Source organism: Ranitomeya variabilis, chromosome 2, assembly GCF_051348905.1.
Source record: "Ranitomeya variabilis isolate aRanVar5 chromosome 2, aRanVar5.hap1, whole genome shotgun sequence".
Lineage (NCBI taxonomy): Eukaryota > Metazoa > Chordata > Amphibia > Anura > Dendrobatidae > Ranitomeya > Ranitomeya variabilis.
Window position 1 is genome coordinate 354,017,295 of NC_135233.1, and position 19,389 is coordinate 354,036,683.

The 19,389-nt window shown below is 47.6% G+C and overlaps 1 protein-coding gene across 1 annotated transcript in view; it reads right to left on the reverse strand.

Annotated features, from left to right (window-relative positions):
• Positions 1-471: 471 nt before the first annotated feature.
• LOC143805877 (cytochrome P450 2C5-like) overlaps positions 472-19,389 on the reverse strand; it is a 49,796-nt gene continuing 30,878 nt past the window's right edge. The window contains exons 4-9 of the mRNA XM_077285618.1: positions 17,151-17,311; positions 16,889-17,065; positions 5,985-6,126; positions 5,586-5,773; positions 5,292-5,433; positions 472-1,235 (exon numbers count right to left, since the gene is read on the reverse strand). Coding sequence (XP_077141733.1) covers positions 1,054-1,235; positions 5,292-5,433; positions 5,586-5,773; positions 5,985-6,126; positions 16,889-17,065; positions 17,151-17,311 — 992 coding nt within the window. The 3' untranslated portion in view covers positions 472-1,053. The remainder of the gene's footprint in view (positions 1,236-5,291; positions 5,434-5,585; positions 5,774-5,984; positions 6,127-16,888; positions 17,066-17,150; positions 17,312-19,389) is intronic.

Below are 19,389 nucleotides of genomic sequence, written 5' to 3' on the forward strand. Positions count from 1 at the left end.
CATTATACAGTACAATGTGTAGGGTTGTGAGGGGTTCCTCATGTTATGTGGAGGGTTGTATGGGGCCATCATACAGTGTGAGGGGTTGTGTTGGGGCCATTATACTATTTGGAAGGCTATGTGGGGGCCATTGGATGACTATGTGAGGGCCATTGTACTGTATTTGGGCCATTATAGGTTTGGTTGTGGTCCATTATACATTGTGGAGGGTTGTGTGCAGTTCGATATACTGTGTAGACGGCTGTGTGGGGGGCAATTATAATGTATGCGGGCCATTATTTAGTGTGGAAAGTGATGTTGGTTCCATTATACTATGTGAAGGGTTGTGTGAAAGCAATCATACTGTGTGGAAGGTGTTGTAGGGGCTATCGTACTGTATGGAGGGTATGAAGGGCCACTATACTGTATGGAGAGCTACTAAATTGTATAGAGGAATCATATATATAGAAATGCACCAACAAAACCAAAGTAATTAAAAATTACAAAAATTTATTAATGACCATATAAAAACAGTAGACAAAGAAACAACAAGGGATGTGACAGAGGTAAGCCAGATTAAGGTGGCACCGCAACCAGAGACAGGTACATTCAGGTACATTGGAATAAAATATATTTGCTCAAAGTAGTGCCTATGTACAATATTCCAAGCAGCATTCCAACAAGATATCCCCAGAGGGATGTATGCCACACCTAGAACCTGAGCAAAACGAGTTTTGTAATCAACCAAACAGACAACAAGTGTGTATTACCTGAATGTAAACTGGAGCTCTGAGGTGCCACCGTCCCCAACGCGTGTTTCGGCGCTTTTGCCTTCTTTAGGCATGAGATAAATCTTGACCTAGTTCTTTGATCAGACACTGATTTATGTGCATTGACGCTTTGGCAAAAAAAAATTAAGAATAAAAATATTTTATTTCTTAGAGTTAAAGAAAAACTATTTCCAATAAAGACTGGTAAGTATTACGGGTAATAATTTGGTTATCATTTTCTTTGGAACTCGGAAATGTAAAAATTAGAAATAGATGTAATAAAATAAAAAAAGTTTGGAATCAATCAATGAGGGATGAAGGCCAACTCGTAATATTGAGGAAAATTTCCAAGTGCACTTATTGTAGGTGTCAAGTCTAATTCATCTATTTCCACAGGTGACCGGAGGCTAAAGTTCTGTAGAATGGTGGTGAAAAGCAGGAAGAGCTCCATCCTTGCAAGACCTGCTCCAAGACAGATACGTTTTCCTGGAAGGTAAAGGAATAGTTCAATAAATCAACAACTTGCTGTATGTACACCTAAACAGTTTTAGATCTCATAAGCAAAGGTTCAGAATGTGACAGTGCAACCCCCCTCCCAAAACTGTATTTATACATTACTAAATACATTTTTTAGCTCTGTTGAGGATGTTTATTACCAACAGTAATAATCAAACTGTACTTCATGCATTTAACTTACGCTACTTATTTGCACAGGAAAAAGACAAGGCTGATACTGAGTTTCACATGGAAGAAGTGGTTTTTAGCACTTTAGATTTGTTTGGCGTTGGGACAGAAACTGTCAGCTTGACACACCGTTATGGACTGATGATTCTCCTCAAGCATCTGGATGTTGAAGGTTGGAAAAGTCTTCAAAATACTAATTAACTTCAACTTTCTAATAAGGTTTTACTTCTGTCCCGATTGTTGCAACTTGCTGTCAAGTTGGCTTTTGAAAAATGGAGACATTTTTTGGAGGGAGCTGTTCATCCAATACCCGTGGTGGCAGATCACAAAAATCTAGCTTATATTGAATCTGCCAAGCGATTGACACTTTTTTTCACGATTTAATTTTTTTATTACATTCAGACCAGGGTCTAAGAACGTGAGGGCGGATGCCCTGTCTTGCAGTCTTGATTCTGTGTCCCCTCCAGAACCTCTTTCCACCATTCTTCCTCAGGGTATTATTGTGGCCATGGTTTCCTCTGAGCTGGAAGCTGAAATCCGTACTGCTCAGTCTTTGGCTCCTTCCAATACCCCTGAATGCAAGCTGTTTGTCCCTGTGTATCTCAGATTATGCCTTTTGCAAGAATTCCATGATTCTGTGTTGAGTGGTCATCCTGGGGTCACTGCCACTCCGAGGGCAGTTGCTAGATTCTTTTGGTGGTCCACTATGCATAAGGATATTGTGTGAGATTTTGTGTCTGCGTGTGAATCTTGTGCACTCACCAAAGTACAGCATTGCCGACCGGGGAATTGGCTCCTTTGCCAATTCTGGAAAAACCATAGACTCATTTGTCCATGGATTTTATTTCTGATTTGCCTCTGTCTGGGGGGATGACTGCTATTTGGGTGGCAGTCGATCGCTTCAGCAAGCAAGCTCACTTCGTCCCATTATCTGGGTTACCCAATGCTCAAACTCTCTCCAAACTGTTTGTTATTCATGGGATACGATTGCATGGGATTCGTCTGAATATTGTGTCGGATAGGGGTGTACAATTTGTCTCAAGATTTTGGAGGGCTTTCTTCAGAAAATTGGGGTGGATTTGTCCTTTTCCACTGCTTATCACCCTGAAGCTAATGGTCAGACAGAGAGGACAAATCAGTCTGTGGAGCAAATTTTAAGATGTTTTGTCACCGATCAGCAGGAGAATTGGTCATCATTTCTTCCCCTGGCTGAGTTTGCCTTTAACAGTCGGGTTAATCAGTCCACGGGGACCTTGCCATTTTTCTGTATTTACTGGTTTCATCCCCATTTTGGTGAGTTCTTTAGGACAGTTAGGGATGTCTGGAAGGAGGTTAAAAAAACATTGGGGTGGCTCAGCATTGGCAGAAGCGGAAGCCCGATAGGAGGCACTCATCAGGGGTTGCCTTCAAAGTGGGACATAAGGTATGGCTATCCTCTAAGAATATTAGATTGAAGATACCCTCGCTGAAGTTGGTGCCTAGATTCATTGTCCCATATGAAATTCTGGAGGTGGTCAATCCAGTTGCCTTCTGATTAAAGCTCCCTCGGTTTTTCCCTATTCCTAATGTGTTCCATAAGTCATTGTTGAAGGAGTTTATTCCCCAGTTCATTCTTCCTAGCCTCAGCCTCCTCCGGTGTCTATTAAGGGAAACTTGGAATAGGAGGTGCAAAGGATCATTGATTCAAGAGTGTTCAGGAATTCCCTTCAATATCTGGCACATTGGAAGGGGTATGGGCCTGAGGAACGGTCCTGAGTCCCAGCTCATTCTGTAAGGGCTGATCGGTTGGTCTGGGCCTTTCATCGGAGGTATCCTGGGAAAACTGGGGGTCTGGTGGCCCCCCTTGAAGATGGGGTACTGTCACAATCTCCACTCTGTTCTTGCCTGATATGTTACTTTGTGTAGGAGCTGTCAGCCTGCTTTGGTTGTGCTGGCTCTGTGCTGCAATCATCTGTGTTCACTTTCCTTGATTAGTCTTCTACTTAAGCATGCTAGCTCCTCCATCCAGTGTCAATCGTACACTTGCTGCTGCCTGTGTAAGACTGATCCCTCTGTGCTCTGTAAGTATACTTCCAACAAAGCTCAGTCAAGCTGCACCCAATACTGACGTTGTCTCCACGGACATCAGGGCGCACGTCCACACCAGGGGGTCCATCCCAGTAGAAGAAGTCCACGATAAAGATTGAAAGAGGACAGCGCCACATCAGGAAGTGACAGACAGCAATATACTTTATTCTGCCTCCTGCGGCAACGTTTCGGTCCGAAGACCTTTTTCTGTGCTCTGTGCCTGACCCAGCCTGCCTTTATTCCCTTGCTGGACTTAGACTCTTTTCTAGTGACCTGACTTCTCTTGTGCCTGCTCCCTGTAAACTGTCTGGTCTTTCTGGTTTTCCTGACCTCGGCTCGTGAATTGGATTTCGTCTCTGACTTCCCCTTGTTGCACTGCGCCATTTTCTGGACCTGAGCTCAAATTGTTTGACCTTCCTTTACTTATTCTGTAAGTAGTACATATTTTGCTATCTGCTATTGAAGTCCTTCTCTCCACTTCTGGGACTAATATTTACTATAGTGACTCGCATCACAGGAGCAATATGTGGTGCCCATAATACTGTATGGAGCATTATGTGGGGCTCATTTTTCTGTATGGAGCACTATGTGGTGGTGCCCATTATACTGTGTGGAGGACTATACAGTCTACTGTAGAATTTACTATAGATATTACTCATGGAATGTAAGATGTGAAATATTTGCCATTGTACTATAACTATATTTCTCTGCCATATCGGTGCATCACGAATTGTGGTATGGGTTAAAGGAGCTGAGACTCTTTCGCCCGGGGGCCACAAAAACCTTGAGTCGGCTCTGTGCTCATAGGACCATCTACTATTTAATTGTCTAATTCTTTCTGTTTGTCTGTAACGGAAATCCCGCGTCGCTGATTGGCTGTGATATTGGCGAAGGATTTAAATACAGTTAGATATTCATGTAATGGTTTACTGTATATATTTTGATGATCTGTTTAATAATTTCGTTCAGTTATATTAAGTTTTATGAGCAATATAATTTTAATAATATATATTTGTATAATGTATATATTTTACCCGGAAAATCCTGTGTATTCATTGCATTATTCTTAAGCTACATACATATTCTAGAATACCCGATGCGTTAGAATCGGGCCACCATCTAGTAGGTTATAATGGGTACGTGTGATACCCATAAAAAAAGCTGATGCACATGTTCTGGAAACATGTGAAAGTGACCCTAATTTGGGTTTATGCATGTATTTTGATTTCCTTTTATATCAACTTGCTGATCCATAAAAAAATGTTGATTATGATCGCTCTCATAACTTGAAATATTGACCTTGTAAATCCCACAATTTGTTCTGGATTATCCTTCATCTTCTTATTGGAACGTTTAATTTTTTAATGCATCTTCATGAAACTTAGATCCTTATATAAAAAAATGTTCATGCATTTATCTGGTATGATTATTTTTTGTATTTGCTTTGGAAAGAATAGTTACATAATGTCAAAAGCCTGTTGAGATAATGTACTAAAATCCTGGGTCAGGAGGGGTAGGAGTTGCAAATAAAAGCAGATATTGACAGAGTCTATGAATGAGGATCTACCCTCTAATAAAACAGAAGGCACAATAATGGTCTTTTATTTTGTTTTGGTTGCATCTCTTGGTTTCCCAAGTCACAGGTTCGACCAATCCAGTCAAAATTGTTTGCTATAACTCTAAAATATTTAATCCCACTTCAAATCATCAACTCACCCATAATTATATAGGAAAATAATGAGTTATACTGTGTGACTCGATGCTGTTAATACTCGAAGTTTTAGCACTTACCTGATGAAAATGGCATAAATCCATCATTCTTACTAAACTTGCCATTTTCATCCAGGAAATGTCCCGGATTGAACTGATTCGGGTATCTAAACTGTTTCGGATCATGGAGAACAGAACTGAGCATTGGGAAGACAGTTGTACCCTAGGAAAACAATAAAATGACATAAACATTAACTATTACAACCATTTTTGTAAATTCATAAGCGATGATAATACTATTGAACTGTATTTTAGATCTTCCATGATCCATATCACTTGGCTTCTATCAGTGAACACAGGAAAGTGCAGTTTTACCTTTGGAATATGGAAATCTCTAAACGTCACATCACGGGTTACTTTGCGTGGAGATCCCATTGGTATGAGGTCAATGTATCTTTGAATCTCATGGATTACAGCATCCATATAGGGCATACGAGATCGATCCGCCACACATGGAGCCCTGTCCCTTCCAATGACTTTGTCAATCTCTTGATGGATTCGTTCTGTAAGGATGAACGACAACTGAGATTTAGACACACAAGTAACTGAGCCAAGGACCTTATTAAATAATTAATGTAAAGCATTTACTTTATTTTTTTACAATTGGAATTTCAGATTCATGGAAATTGAGAAAAGAGATTTGCAACAATCGGGACTGAAGTAAAGCCTTATTAGAAAGTTGAAGTTAATTAGTATTTTGAAGACATTTCCAACCTTCAACATCCGGATGCTTGAGGAGAATCAGCAGTCCATAACGGAGTGTCAAGCTCACAGTTTCTGTCCCTGCGCCAAACAAATCTAAAGTGCTATAAACCACTCCATCCATGTGAAACTCAGTATCAGCCTTGTCTTTTTCCTTTGCAAATAAGTAGAAATGTTAGATGCATGAATTAACAACTCTTGATTATTACTGTTAGTTTTCTATTTATTATTAGGGCTATACTGTAGCTTATCTCATTGCTCGAAGAGAATTGTCTGCTCAGGTGTATCCTGTAATGCAGGTGGAGCGCCCCCACTGACGCAGGGCCGAGGGGCACCCGGAGCCGGGCCTCTGAGTCTCTGTTCTAGGGTTGTCAGGTGGCTAGGCCCGGTCCGTGGCCCTGCCTGCCAGGGGGACGTCCGGTGAAAGGGTGGTGAATGGTGGTGCAGTTGTGAAGTGCAGGTCGCAGTAAATAACGAGGACACCAGGTTGCAGTCTCTTTACCTCTTTACTGAAGGATTCTGAGTCCTTTGTCCGGAATACGGTCAACCAGGCTGCGCAAGTCCGGCCGGTCCAATGGCACCTCCAGAGTTCCCTTTGCAGGTGGAAATCTGTGCCTTCCTGCTAGCGCTATGTGTTGTGGTCCTCCCCTGCTGTGCTTACGGGATAGTCCCCACAACTGTTGTGTCTGTTTCTCGTGTTCCCTCACAACTCGATTAGATGATGTTCTGCTAATCCTCCGTCCCTCCCTGATGTTACGGTCGGGACACACCCGTATGACGGGTAGGCTCGGAGCTCTTCCGGGACCCTAGAGTCGCCCCTCTCCACAGGTTGCCCCCTATGTCTTCTTAGGTGATTTAGGTGAGACAGCCCGCCTGTGACTGACTGTCCTGCCATTGGTTTGAAGTATTGCCTGAAGCTATATATATAGAAATACTTCCTCGGCGTTCCGGCCGCCGGTTGTGCGCCTCAGTAGGATGTTGCCTCGGTCTTACAGCACGACTCCTACTGGTATTCTCCTTCTTGCTTTGATCTCGTTTCTCACTCAGCACAATATGTCTCGCTTCTGATCCTTTCTTAGGGCACTGCCACTATGCTGAGCAGGCTTGGTCCTGTGATGTTCTTTCTCGTTGCCAGGCCTCTGTCAGGGTCCCAAACCTGACAGGGACCCTACCAAATCTTCCCCCACAACACCCTCTGCCACAAGGTGTTGCCTGGTTCCAACCCAGTCAGCTTTCTGTCCTAACTTCCTGCCTGACCCCCAGTTTACCCACCAGGTAAGGAGTGGCCTAATGAATAGAACCCTTAGCTCCCCCTGGAGGCCCGCTTGTGAAATGTATCGGTGTATGTGATACCTGGTCAGATGAACTCCTTCAGTGCCATCAGACGTACCATAGCTCCCCTTAGCGGCAGAGCTCCAGTACTGCAACGATCACGACTCTGGGGCGCTGCACAGGGGTGGGCAACTAATTTTCCTGAGGGTCCACATGAAGGACCGTGACTTTTGTGGATACCAAACCAATAGGCTGAAGTTAATTCTGCTCAATATTAATATAAACATACAGTATATACTCATGTATAAGCTGAGATTTTCAGCACATTTTTTTGTGCTGAAAACTCCCCCTCGGCTTATACATGAGTCATTGTCCAGAAAGCCAGCGAGGGAGGGGGAGCAGCAGAGCAGCGGCAGGAGCCGGAGGTTGTGACACCATACTCACCCTCATCGTGCGTTCGCTGCACGTCCCTGCATCTCTGTTGTCCCGGTGCGGCAGCTCTTCCTCTGCTCAGCGGTCACGTGGTACCACTATTTATTGTACTGAATATTCACGCGTCTCCACTCCCATATGTGTGGAGTGCATATTCATTACCTTAATGAGCGGTACCACATGACCGCTAAGCACAGGAAGAGCTGCCGCGACGGGACAACGGAGATCCAGAGACATGCAGCGACCACGCGAGGTGGAGTATGACAGGGGAGGACGCCGAGCCAGGCATACAAGGAGGAGGACTGGGGAGGATGGGGGAGGATGCCAAGCCGTGCATACCAGGAGCAGGACACGGAGCCATACATACAAGGGGGAGGACACGGAGCCATGCATACAAGGGGGAGGACAGCGAGCCATGCATGAAAGGGGATGATGCTGAGCCATGAATAGAAAGGGGAGGAAGGGGGACGATGCAGAGCCATGCATATGGAACCCCACCAGGGTGTAAAAGGGATAGTCTTTAACCCCTTTCTGACATTAGACATACTATCCCGTCGAGGTGGGGTGGGCCCGTATGACCACCGACGGGATAGTACGTCATATGCGATCAGCCGCGCTCACGGGGGGAGCGTGGACGATCGCGGCCGGGTGTCAGCTGACTCGCAGCTGACATCCAGCACTATGTGCCAGGAGCGGTCACGGACCGCCCCCGGTACATTAACCCCTGACACAGTGCGATCAAACATGATCGCAGTGTTCCGGCGGTATAGGGAAGCATCGCACAGGGAGGGGGCTCCCTGTGTGCTTCCCTGAGACCCCCGGAGCAACGAGATGTGAACGCGTTGCTCAGAGCAGCCAGGAGCTGTACATGTCAGATCGCCGATCTGACACAGAGCACAGCAAAGTGTCAGATCGGCGATCTTACACTATAACATGATGTCCCCCCTTGGGCAATGTTATAGTGTAAAAAAAAAAAATATTCACATGTGTAAAAAAAAATAAAAAAAATTCCAAAAAAAAAATATTGTTCCTATAAATACATTTCTTTATCTAAATAAAAAAACAAACAATAAAAGTACACATATTTAATATCACTGCGTCCGTAACGACCCGACCTATAAAACTGTCCCACTAGTTAACCCCTTCAGTGAACACCGTAAAAAAACAACAAAAAACGAGGCAAAAAACATTATCATACCGCCAAACAAAAAATGGAATAACACGCGATTAAAAAGACGGATATAAATAACCATGGTACCGCTGAAATCGTCATCTTGTCCCGCAAAAAACGAGCCACGATACAGCATCATCAAAGAAAATATAAAAATGTTATAGTCCTCAGAATAAAGCGATGCAAAAATAATTATTTTTTATATAAAATAGTTTTTATCGTATAAAAGCACCAAAACATAAAAAAATACATAAATGAGGTATCACTGTAATCGTACTGACCCAAAGAATAAAACTGCTTTATCCATTTTACCAAACACAAAACGGTATAAATGCCTCCCCCAAAAGAAATTCATGAATAGCTGATTTTTGGTCATTCTGCATCACAAAAATCAGAATAAAAAGCGATCCAAAAATGTCACGTGTGTGAAAATGTTACCAATAAAAACGTCAATTCATCCCACAAAAAACAAGACCTCACATGACTCTGTGAACAAAAATATGGAAAAATTATAGCTCTCAAAATGTGGTAACACAAAATTTTTTTTTTTGCAATAAAAAGCATCTTTCAGAGTGTGATGGCTGCCAATCATAAAAATCCACTAAAAAAACCTGCTATAAAAGTAAATCAAACCCCCCTTCATCACCCCCTTAGTTAGCAAAAAAATAAAAAAATGTATTTATTTCCATTTTCCCTTTGGGGTTAGGGTTAGGGTTAGGGCTAGGTTTAGGGAAAGGGTTAGGGCTAGGGTTAGGGCTAGGGCAAGGGTTAGGGTTAGGGAAAGGGTTAGGGCTAGGGTTAGGGAAAGGGTTAGGGCTAGGGTTAGGGCTAGGGCAAGGGTTAGGGCAACGGTTAGGGCTGGGGTTAGGGTTGGGGCTAGGGTTAAGGCTACAATTAGGGTTGGGGCTAAAGTTAGGGTTAGGATTGGGGCTAAAGTTAGGGTTAGGGTTGGGGCTAAACTTAGGGTTAGGGTTTGGATTACATTTACGGTTAGGAATAGGGTTGTGATTAGGGTAGTTGTGTGTCAGGGTTAGGGGTGTGGTTAGGGTTACCGTTGGGATTAGGGTTAGGGATGTGTTTGGATTAGGGTTTCAGTTATAATTGGGGGGTTTCCACTGTTTAGGTACATCAGGGGCTCTCCAAAAGCAACATGGCGTCCCATCTCAATTCCTGTCAATTTTGCATTGAAAAGTCAAACGCGCTCCTTCCATTCTGAGCTCTCTCTTGCACCCAAACAGTGGTTTACCCCCACATATGGGGTATCAGCGTACTCAGGACAAATTGTGCAACAACTTTTGGGGTCCAATTTCTTCTCTTACCCTTGGGAAAATAAAAAATTGGGGGTGAAAAGATCATTTTTGTGAAAAAATATTATTTTTTATTTTTAAGGCTCTGCATTATAAAATTCTGTGAATCACTTAATGGGTCAAAGTGCTCACCACACATCTAGGTAAGTTCCTTATGGGGTCTACTTTCCAAAACGGTGTCACTTGTGGGGGGGTTTCAATGTTTAGGCACATCAGGGGCTCTCCAAACGCAACATAGCATCCCATCTCAATTCCAGTCAATTTTACATTGAAAAGTCAAATGGCGCTCCTTCGCTTCCGAGCTCTGCCATGCGCCCAAACAGTGGTTTACCCCCACATATGGGGTATCGACGTACTCAGGACAAATTGTACAACAACTTTTGTGGTCCATTTTCTCCTGTTACCCTTGGTAAAATAAAACAATTTGGAGCTGAAGTAAATTTTTTGTGAACCAAAGTTAAATGTTAATTTTTATTTAAACATTCCAAAAATCCTGTGAAACACCTGAAGGGTTAATAAACTTCTGAATGTGGTTTTGAGCACCTTGAGGGGTGCAGTTTTTAGAATAGTGTCACATTTGGTTATTTTCTATCATATAGACCTCTCAAAATGACTTCAAATGAGATGTGGTCCCTTAAAAAAAATGGTGTTGTAAAAATGAGAAATTGCTGGTCAACTTTTAACCCTTATAACTCCCTAAAAAAAAAATTTTGGTTCCAAAATTGTGCTGATGTAAAGCAGACATGTGGGAAATGTTACCTATGAAGTATTTTGTGTGACATATCTCTGTGATTTAATTGCATAAAAATTAAAAGCTGGAAAATTGCAAAATTTTCAAAATTTTCGCCAAATTTTCGTTTTTTTTCACAAATAAACCCAGATAGTATCAAAGAAATTTTACCACTATCATGAAGTACAATATATCACGAGAAAACAGTGTCAGAATCACCTGGATCTGTTGAAGCATTCCAGAGTTATAACCTCATAAAGGGACAGTGGTCAGAATTTTAAAAATTGGCCCGGTCATTAACGTGCAAACCACCCTTGGGCGTAAAGGGGTTAAAGGGGTTTTGATAATAAAGTTTGTTCATGACGCCACCTATGGTATTTGGTCAGAGGGGATTGACACTGCTTAAAGGGGTCCACTAGGGTGATGTTATGGCAGCTAAGATGGTATACCTTCCCATAGGCGAATTAGGTCCCCAGGGCTCCCGGTGTATAGATGAGGATGGTGAATGGTGCAGAAAGAAACTGAAGTATTCAAGCATCCACAGTCCAGGGCACCAGATCTCCCACCAGTCCCCCTTACCAGGTGGAGTTAAAAGCCTTCCCACTAGAACGGTGGTGTAGTCCCTTGCTGCTTATGGCTGTTGTCAAGGTCCTCACAGTTCTCTCTGTCCTCCTTAAAGGGTAGGACAATAACCTGTATAAAAGGTGGTTTAAGCCTTTTTACAGGGTCTCTATCATGACCCAGGCTCTATGCGCTATTGTGTCCACAGGTGTTTGTGTCAACAGGTGACGTGCAGTCCAGCTGTCCTGCCGATTTCTGCTGTGCCTCTTGGAGTCGACACAACCTCGGTCTTCCGGCTACCGGTGTCTGCGCTCTGCAGGGAGGTAGCTCATTCCTAGCTATACTCCCCAGTTCTTTCTCTCCTGTGCTTTGCTCTCCTGCACACTCTCTACACTGTGTTCTCCTTCTGTATTCTCTCTATCCAGGAGCTGCAGCACCCTAGTGGCTGCACGGCCCCTCACTTTCCTCTCTGCCTCAGACTGCTCCAGTCTGCTGTCTGGCACTAACTGACTAACTTTCCCTCTGTCTGTCTGTCTGTCCTGGAAATCCCGCATCTCTGATTGGTCGAGGCCGCCAGCACAGCATGGTGACGATGATGTCATAAAGGTTGCCTCGACCAATCAGCGACGGGCTTAGTCTGCCGCAAATTCTGGAATCATCATTGTCCATATACTACGGGGACATGCATATTCTAGAATACCCGATGCATTAGAATCGGGCCACAGTCTAGTATATATATAATTGTCTAAGGGTTTAATTGTCTGTCTGTCCTGGAAATCCTGAGTCTCTGATTGCTCGAGGCCGCCGGGCATTGTCCTCCACTGATGTCAAGTGCCGCCATTGTGTTGTCTAAGGGTCTAATTGTCTGTCTATTTCAGAAATCCCGCCTTGCTGATTGGTCGAGGCCAGCGACGGGCACAGTCTGCCGCGAATTCAGGAATCATCATTGTCCTCCACTGCTGTCAAGTGCCGCCATTGTGTAGGGTGTGTGCCTGTGTGGTTGCGCAATGTACTACGTGGGCTGCGCAATGTACTATGTGGGCTGTGCAATGTACTGCGTGGCTGTGCAATATACTGCGTGGGCTGTACAATATACTACGCATGCATATTCTAGAATACCCGATGCGTTAGAATCGGGCCACCATCTAGTATATATATATATATATATATATATATATATATATATATATATATATATATATATGGGAGCCACCCATAAGCTGGATCAGAGCTCCTCCTTCTGGCCTGGAGTGTGAACATGTTGTATGCTTGTGTTTACCTGATAAAGAAGATCTTCCCTCGCTTCCAAGCGTGACATCATTCTCCCCATGAGTAAAGCAATGCTACTGTAACAACCAGGACCCTGAGGTGTTAAGCATAGAAGGGGGAGGATGGGGAGGACACTGAGCCAGGCATACAAGGAGGAGGACGCTGAGCCATGCATACAAGGGGGAGTATGCTGAGCCATGCATAGAAGGGGGAGGATGGGAGAGGATGCCGAGCCATGCATAGAAGGGGGAGGATCGTGGAGGACGCCGAACCATGCATACAAGGGGGAGGACACCGAGCCATGCATACAAGGGGGAGGATGCCCCATTATACATAGAAGGGGGAGGACATAGAGCCATGCATACAACTAGGAGACCAGGGGAGCCACACAGAGCAGGACAGGGATGAATGGACAATGCATACCCAGCTTATACTCGAGTCAATAAGCTTACCCAGTTTTCCTTGGCAAAATTAGGCGCCTCAGCTTATACTCGGGTCGGCTTACACTAGAGTATATATGGTAATAACTCTAATTGTTTATATTAATATTAATCATTATAATATTAATTGTATAATTTAACATTGAGGAAAATTAAGCATGTTGACACCCCTAATTTATCATATGAGTCTATACAGCCCCTATATACAGTATGAGACTACACACACACCCTTACAATATTCAGCATTAGACCCCCTATACTGTATATGAGTCCATACATAGCCTTCATATATACAGTATAATCCCAAACACAGCCCTCCTATATACAGTATGAGCCTCCACATTTAACACTCTATATACAGTATCATATCAAACACAGAAGCCCTGTATGCAGTATGAGCCCCCACAGTGTCCATATATACAGTATGAGTGCTCACATAGCACTTATGTACAGTATGAATCCCCACAAAGCCCCAATATACAGTACTAGCTATTGAACCCGTTCTACGCCCGGGTGGCGAGCATTTATATTGGAATATGGTCTCCATCCTGGTATGTGCTGCTCCTATCCTGTCATATGCAGCTCCATCCTGCGCCCCCATCCTGTCATGTGCTGCTCCACCGTGTCATGTGCTGCTCCATCCTGCGCCCCCATCCTGTCATGTGCTGCTCCACCGTGTCATGTGCTGCTCCATCCTGCATCCCCATCCTGTCATGTGCTGCTCCACCGTGTCATGTGCTGCTCCATCCTGCGCCCCCATCCTGTCATGTGCTGCTCCACCGTGTCATGTGCTGCTCCATCCTCATCCCCATCCTGTCATGTGCTCCCATCCTGCGCCCCCATCCTATCACGTGCTGCTCCATCCTGCGCCCCCATCAGTGCAGGCGGCTGTGCTGAGTGCGGGCGGCTGTGCTGAGTGCGGGCGGCTGTATGTGGCTGTGCTGAGTGCGGGCGGCTGTATGTGACGTGGCTGTGCTGGGTGCGGCAGCTGTGGACGGCTGTGCTGGGTGCGGTGGCTGTGCTGGGTGCAGCGGCTGTGCGTGGCTGTAGGCGGCTGTGCGTGGCTGTGGGAGGCTGTGCTGGGTGCGGCGGCTGTGCGTGGCTGTGGGCGGCTGTGCTGGGTGCGGCGGCTGTGCTGGGTGCGGTGGCTGTGCTGGGTGCGGCGGCTGTCCGTGGCTGTAGGCGGCTGTGCATGGCTGTGCTGGGTGCGGAGGCTGTGCATGGCTGTGGCGGCTGTGCTGGGTGCGGCGGCTGTGCTGGGTGCGGCGGCTGTGCTGGGTGCGGCGGCTGTGGGTGGCTGTGCTGGGTGCAGCGGTTGTGCGTGGCTGTGGGCGGCTGTGCTGGGTGCGGCGGCTGTGCGTGGCTGTGGGCGGCTGTGCGTGGCTGTGGGCGGCTGTGCGTGGCTGTGGGCGGCTGTGCTGGGTGCGGCGGCTGTGCTGGGTGCGGTGGCTGTCCGTGGCTGTGGGCGGCTGTGCGTGGCTGTGGGAGGCTGTGCGTGGCTGTAGGCGGCTGTGCGTGGCTGTGGCGGCTGTGCGTGGCTGTGCTGGGTGCGGCGGATGTGCTGGGTGCGGCGGCTGTGCTGGGTGCGGCGGCTGTGGGTGGCTGTGCTGGGTGCGGCGGCTGTGCGTGGCTGTGGGCTGTGCGTGGCTGTGGGCGGCTGTGCTGGGTGCGGCGGCTGTGCTGGGTGCGGCGGCTGTGCGTGGCTATGGGTGGCTGTACGTGGCTGTGGGCGGCTGTGCTGGGTGCGGCGGCTGTGCGTGGCTGTGGTCGGCTGTGCTGGGTGCGGCTGTGCGTGGCTGTGGGCGGCTGTGCGTGGCTGTGGGCGGCTGTGCTGGGTGCGGCGGCTGTGCGTGGCTGTGGGCGGCTGTGCTGGGTGCGGCGGCTGTGCGTGGCTGTGGCCGGCTGTGCTGGGTGCGGCGGCTGTGCGTGGCTATGGGTGGCTGTGCGTGGCTGTGGGCGGCTGTGCTGGGTGCGGCGGCTGTGCTGGGTGCGGCGGCTGTCCGTGGCTGTGGGCGGCTGTGCGTGGCTGTGGGCGGCTGTGCGTGGCTGTAGGCGGCTGTGCGTGGCTGTGGCGGCTGTGCGTGGCTGTGCTGGGTGCGGCGGCTGTGCTGGGTGCGGCGGCTGTGGGTGGCTGTGCTGGGTGCGGCGGCTGTGCGTGGCTGTGGGCGGCTGTGCTGGGTGCGGCGGCTGTGCTGGGTGCGGCGGCTGTGCGTGGCTATGGGTGGCTGTACGTGGCTGTGGGCGGCTGTGCTGGGTGCGGCGGCTGTGCGTGGCTGTGGTCGGCTGTGCTGGGTGCGGCTGTGCGTAGCTGTGGGCGGCTGTGCGTGGCTGTGGGCGGCTGTGCGTGGCTGTGGGCGGCTTTGCTGGGTGCGGCGGCTGTGGTCGGCTGTGCTGGGTGCGGCGGCTGTGCGTGGCTGTGGGCGGCTGTGCTGGGTGCGGCGGCTGTGCGTGGCTGTGGTCGGCTGTGCTGGGTGCGGCGGCTGTGCGTGGCTATGGGTGGCTGTGCGTGGCTGTGGGCAGCTGTGCTGGGTGCGGCGGCTGTGCGTGGCTGTGGGCGCCTGTGCGTGGCTGTGGGCGGCTATGGTCGGCTGTGCTGGGTGCGGCGGCTGTGCGTGGCTGTGCTGGGCGCGGCGGCTGTGCTGGGTGCGGCGGCTGTGCGTTGCTGTGGGCGGCTGTGCGTGGCTGTGCTGGGCGCGGCGGCTGTGCTGGGTGCGGCCATTTTCTTGGTCCTGCTCCCGGAGTCGGCGCCTGCGCAGTCCGCGCTTTCCGGCGCCATTTTCTTGAAGACACTGCAATGTGTCTTCAAGAAAATGGCGCCGGAAAGCGCGGACTGCGCAGGCGCCGATTCCGGGAGCAGGGGGACAGTCACGACCCGGAAGCGCGTCGGTGGAACGGGTCAGGTAAGTATACTCACCCTCCGCCTCCTGGCTCGTCCCTGCTTGTCCGGTGGAGATCGCGGTGTGCGTTCAGCGCTTACGCATACCGCGATCTCCTGGGAGCGTCGCTCTGTGCGGTCCAGACTGCGCCGGCGCTTGCGCTTGCGCAGTCTATAGAGGCTTCGGACAGAGTGACGCTCCCAGCGTTATATTATAGATGAGCCCCCACATATTCACACCACACATTATCCTATGGTTTTTGTTGTCTACACTGACGCTCTGCACAGAAGACAAGTTGAAGTGACGCCATCATGTCTGCTATCTCAGTCGCACATGATGAATGGTGGAAGGAGTTGGCAGCCCTCTCCTTCACCATTACATTCACAGCTATTGTCATTCTGAGATCTTCAGCTGTGCTGGTCCATGTGCCAGACTGGAACAACCAGAGGGCCGGTTGTAGCCTGTGGGCTGCACTTTGCCCAGATCTGCTGTATTGTAAGCATTGGATGCTAGCCTTTTGCTTATAAATTTGCAGTTGTCTATATCTGGTAAGACAAAGGCATAGGATAGACTTGCCAACGTCTGTGTTTAAGTTGCAGCAGCAATAATTCATACTGTATGAATATCTTGGCCAAAGCAAAACGGCTTGTTGTTGATTCCATCTTTTAGACTCTAGGGCACATGCACCTCAGCACTTCCCTAATCAGTTCCTTATGTAACATTTATGGAACCAACTTACCTCTTCCATCTTAATGAGGAAACGGCTTGTTGTTGACCCCATCCATTAGTCTCTAGGGAACATCCCCCTCAGCACTTCCCTAATCAGTTCCTTATGTAACATTTATGGGACCAACTTACCTCTTCCATCTTAATGAGGAAGCAATCAATGAAATCCCTAGGATTGTTGGGATCAACAGTCTCCTTATGCATTTCCACACGTTTTTTAACAAATTCCTTCATATCGTCAGACGCTTTTAACATCCTTTGGTGAGGTCCTGGCATCTTTTCCATTACTTTAGGAAATGCATTGTACAGCTGCAAAAAATTTATGTAGTAAAGTCATAGCATGTAGTGATTTGGCATTGAGGTATTTATGATCTGGAAACGAGTTCTTCTTTACCTGACCCCATATTGTGCTGAATCCTTGAATAGTTTCTGTTAGAAGACCAAGAAGCTTCAGAAATTCTTTATCCTCATACTCAAATCGATGTCCAAATACCACTGAACAGATGACATTAGCGACAGCTTTGGAAAAATAGAATGTTGGATCCAATGGTTGGCCTATTATGGGAGGGGACACAAATATATCAAGGATTTTTTGCAGCAGGGTGCTTGCATTTCATAACAGCTCAAAGGATCATACCAGTTCATGTTGCTGTACCATGTTATACAGCTGGCATGTAGTGTTGAGCAATACCATCCGATACTTGAAAGTATCGGTATCGGAAAGTATCGTCCGATACCGGCAAAGTATCGGATGTAATCCGATACCGATACCCGATACCAATACAAGTCAATGGGACTCAAGTATCGGACGGTATCCCTGATGGTTCCCAGGGTCTGAAGGAGAGGAAACTCTCCTTCAGGCCCTGGGATCCATATTAATGTGCAAAATAAAGAATTAAAATTAAAAATATTGATATACTCACCTCTCCGACGCAGCCTGGACTTTACCGCCGTAGCCTGGACTTTACCGCCGTAACCGGGAGCCTTCTTTGCTTAAAATGCGCGCGTTTACTGCCTTCTGTGACGTCACGGCTTGTGATTGGTCGCGTGCCGCCCATGTGACCGCGACGCGACCAATCACAACAAGCCGTGACGTAATTTTCAGGTCCTGAATGCCTAATTCTAGGCATTCAGGATTTGAAAATTACGTCACGGCTTGTGATTGTTCGCGTCGCGGTCACATGGGCGACGTGACCAATCACAAGCCGTGACATCACGGGAGGCAGTAAACGCGCGCATTTTAAAATTACGTCACGGCTTCTGATTGGTCGCGTGCCGCCCATGTGACCGCGACGTGACCAATCACAAGCCGTGACGTAATTTTCAGGTCCTGAATGCCTAGAATTAGGCATTCAGGACCTGAAAATTATGTCACGGCTTGTTGTGATTGGTCGCGTCGTGGTCACATGGGCGGCACGCGACCAATCAGAAGCCGTGACGTCACGGAAGGCAGTAAACGCGCGCATTTTAAGCAAAGAACGCTGCCGGTTCCCTCGGTGAGGTGCAGGCTGCGTAGGAGAGGTGAGTATATCCCTATTTTTTATTTTAATTCTTTCTTTTACACATTGATATTAATCCCGATACCGATTCCCGATATCACAAAAGTATCGGATCTCGGTATCGGAATTCCGATACCCGCAAGTATCGGCCGATACCCGATACTTGCGGTATCGGAATGCTCAACACTACTGGCATGTGTTTCCAAAATTATTGGCCGATGCTTGTGGCGCACCCACCAGGGCCTAGGTGATACTCGAGCTGGGTCCGGTCGTCATTAAAGTGATCATGGTGACAGCGACCCAGTCCGTGGCCCTGGGAGTCCAAATTAAAGGGATGGTCTTTAAAGGGGTTACTAGAATAAGAAATCTTCGTGATGCTACCTGTGGTATTCGGTCAGGGGTGACCACTGCTGCTTAAAGGGGTCTTCTGGGGAGTGATGGCACTTCAGCAAAGATGGTATGGCTTCCCACAGGTGAAGCTGGCTCCCCAGGGCTCCCGGTGTAGTAGGAAAAGATCGTGTGGTGCCAGCAAGAATCAGAGGACACAAGGTTGCAGTCTCTTTACCTGTTTTAAAGCAACAGGTGACGATGGAGTCCAGGCAGCCTGGAAACGAGTTTAATTCCCTTTGCCAGGCCAGATTGGCAGCCTTCTACTTCGCGCTGTATAATAGTCCCTTGCTGCCTATGGCTTCTTTCAAGGTCATCTCTCACTCTCTGTCCTGAGACAGTACCTGCATGGTAGGTAACGCGAGCCATTTTATAGGGGTCTCTATCCACGGTGACACCAGGCTCTGTATGTTACTGTACCTCAGGGTATAGATGTGGGCAAGTTACTTTCAATCTTCTGCCCTCCAGTTTCTGCTGTGGGCATACAGTCCCACACAGCCTCGGACTCCCGATGTCCGGTTCCTGAGCTTCAGCATGGAGGGAGCCCGATCGCAGCTCTGCTCCAGCTCCTTGCTTTTCCTGTGCTCCTTCCTCCTTCACTGTCTCACACAATATCCAGACTGAACTAACTAACTCCTTCTCCAAGCCTGAATTTATATGTATCTAGGGTAGCTCCCCTGAAACCGGGTCCAAAGCTCCCCCTACTGGCCTGGAGTCAGAACATGTTGCATGTACAAGTTACCTGTC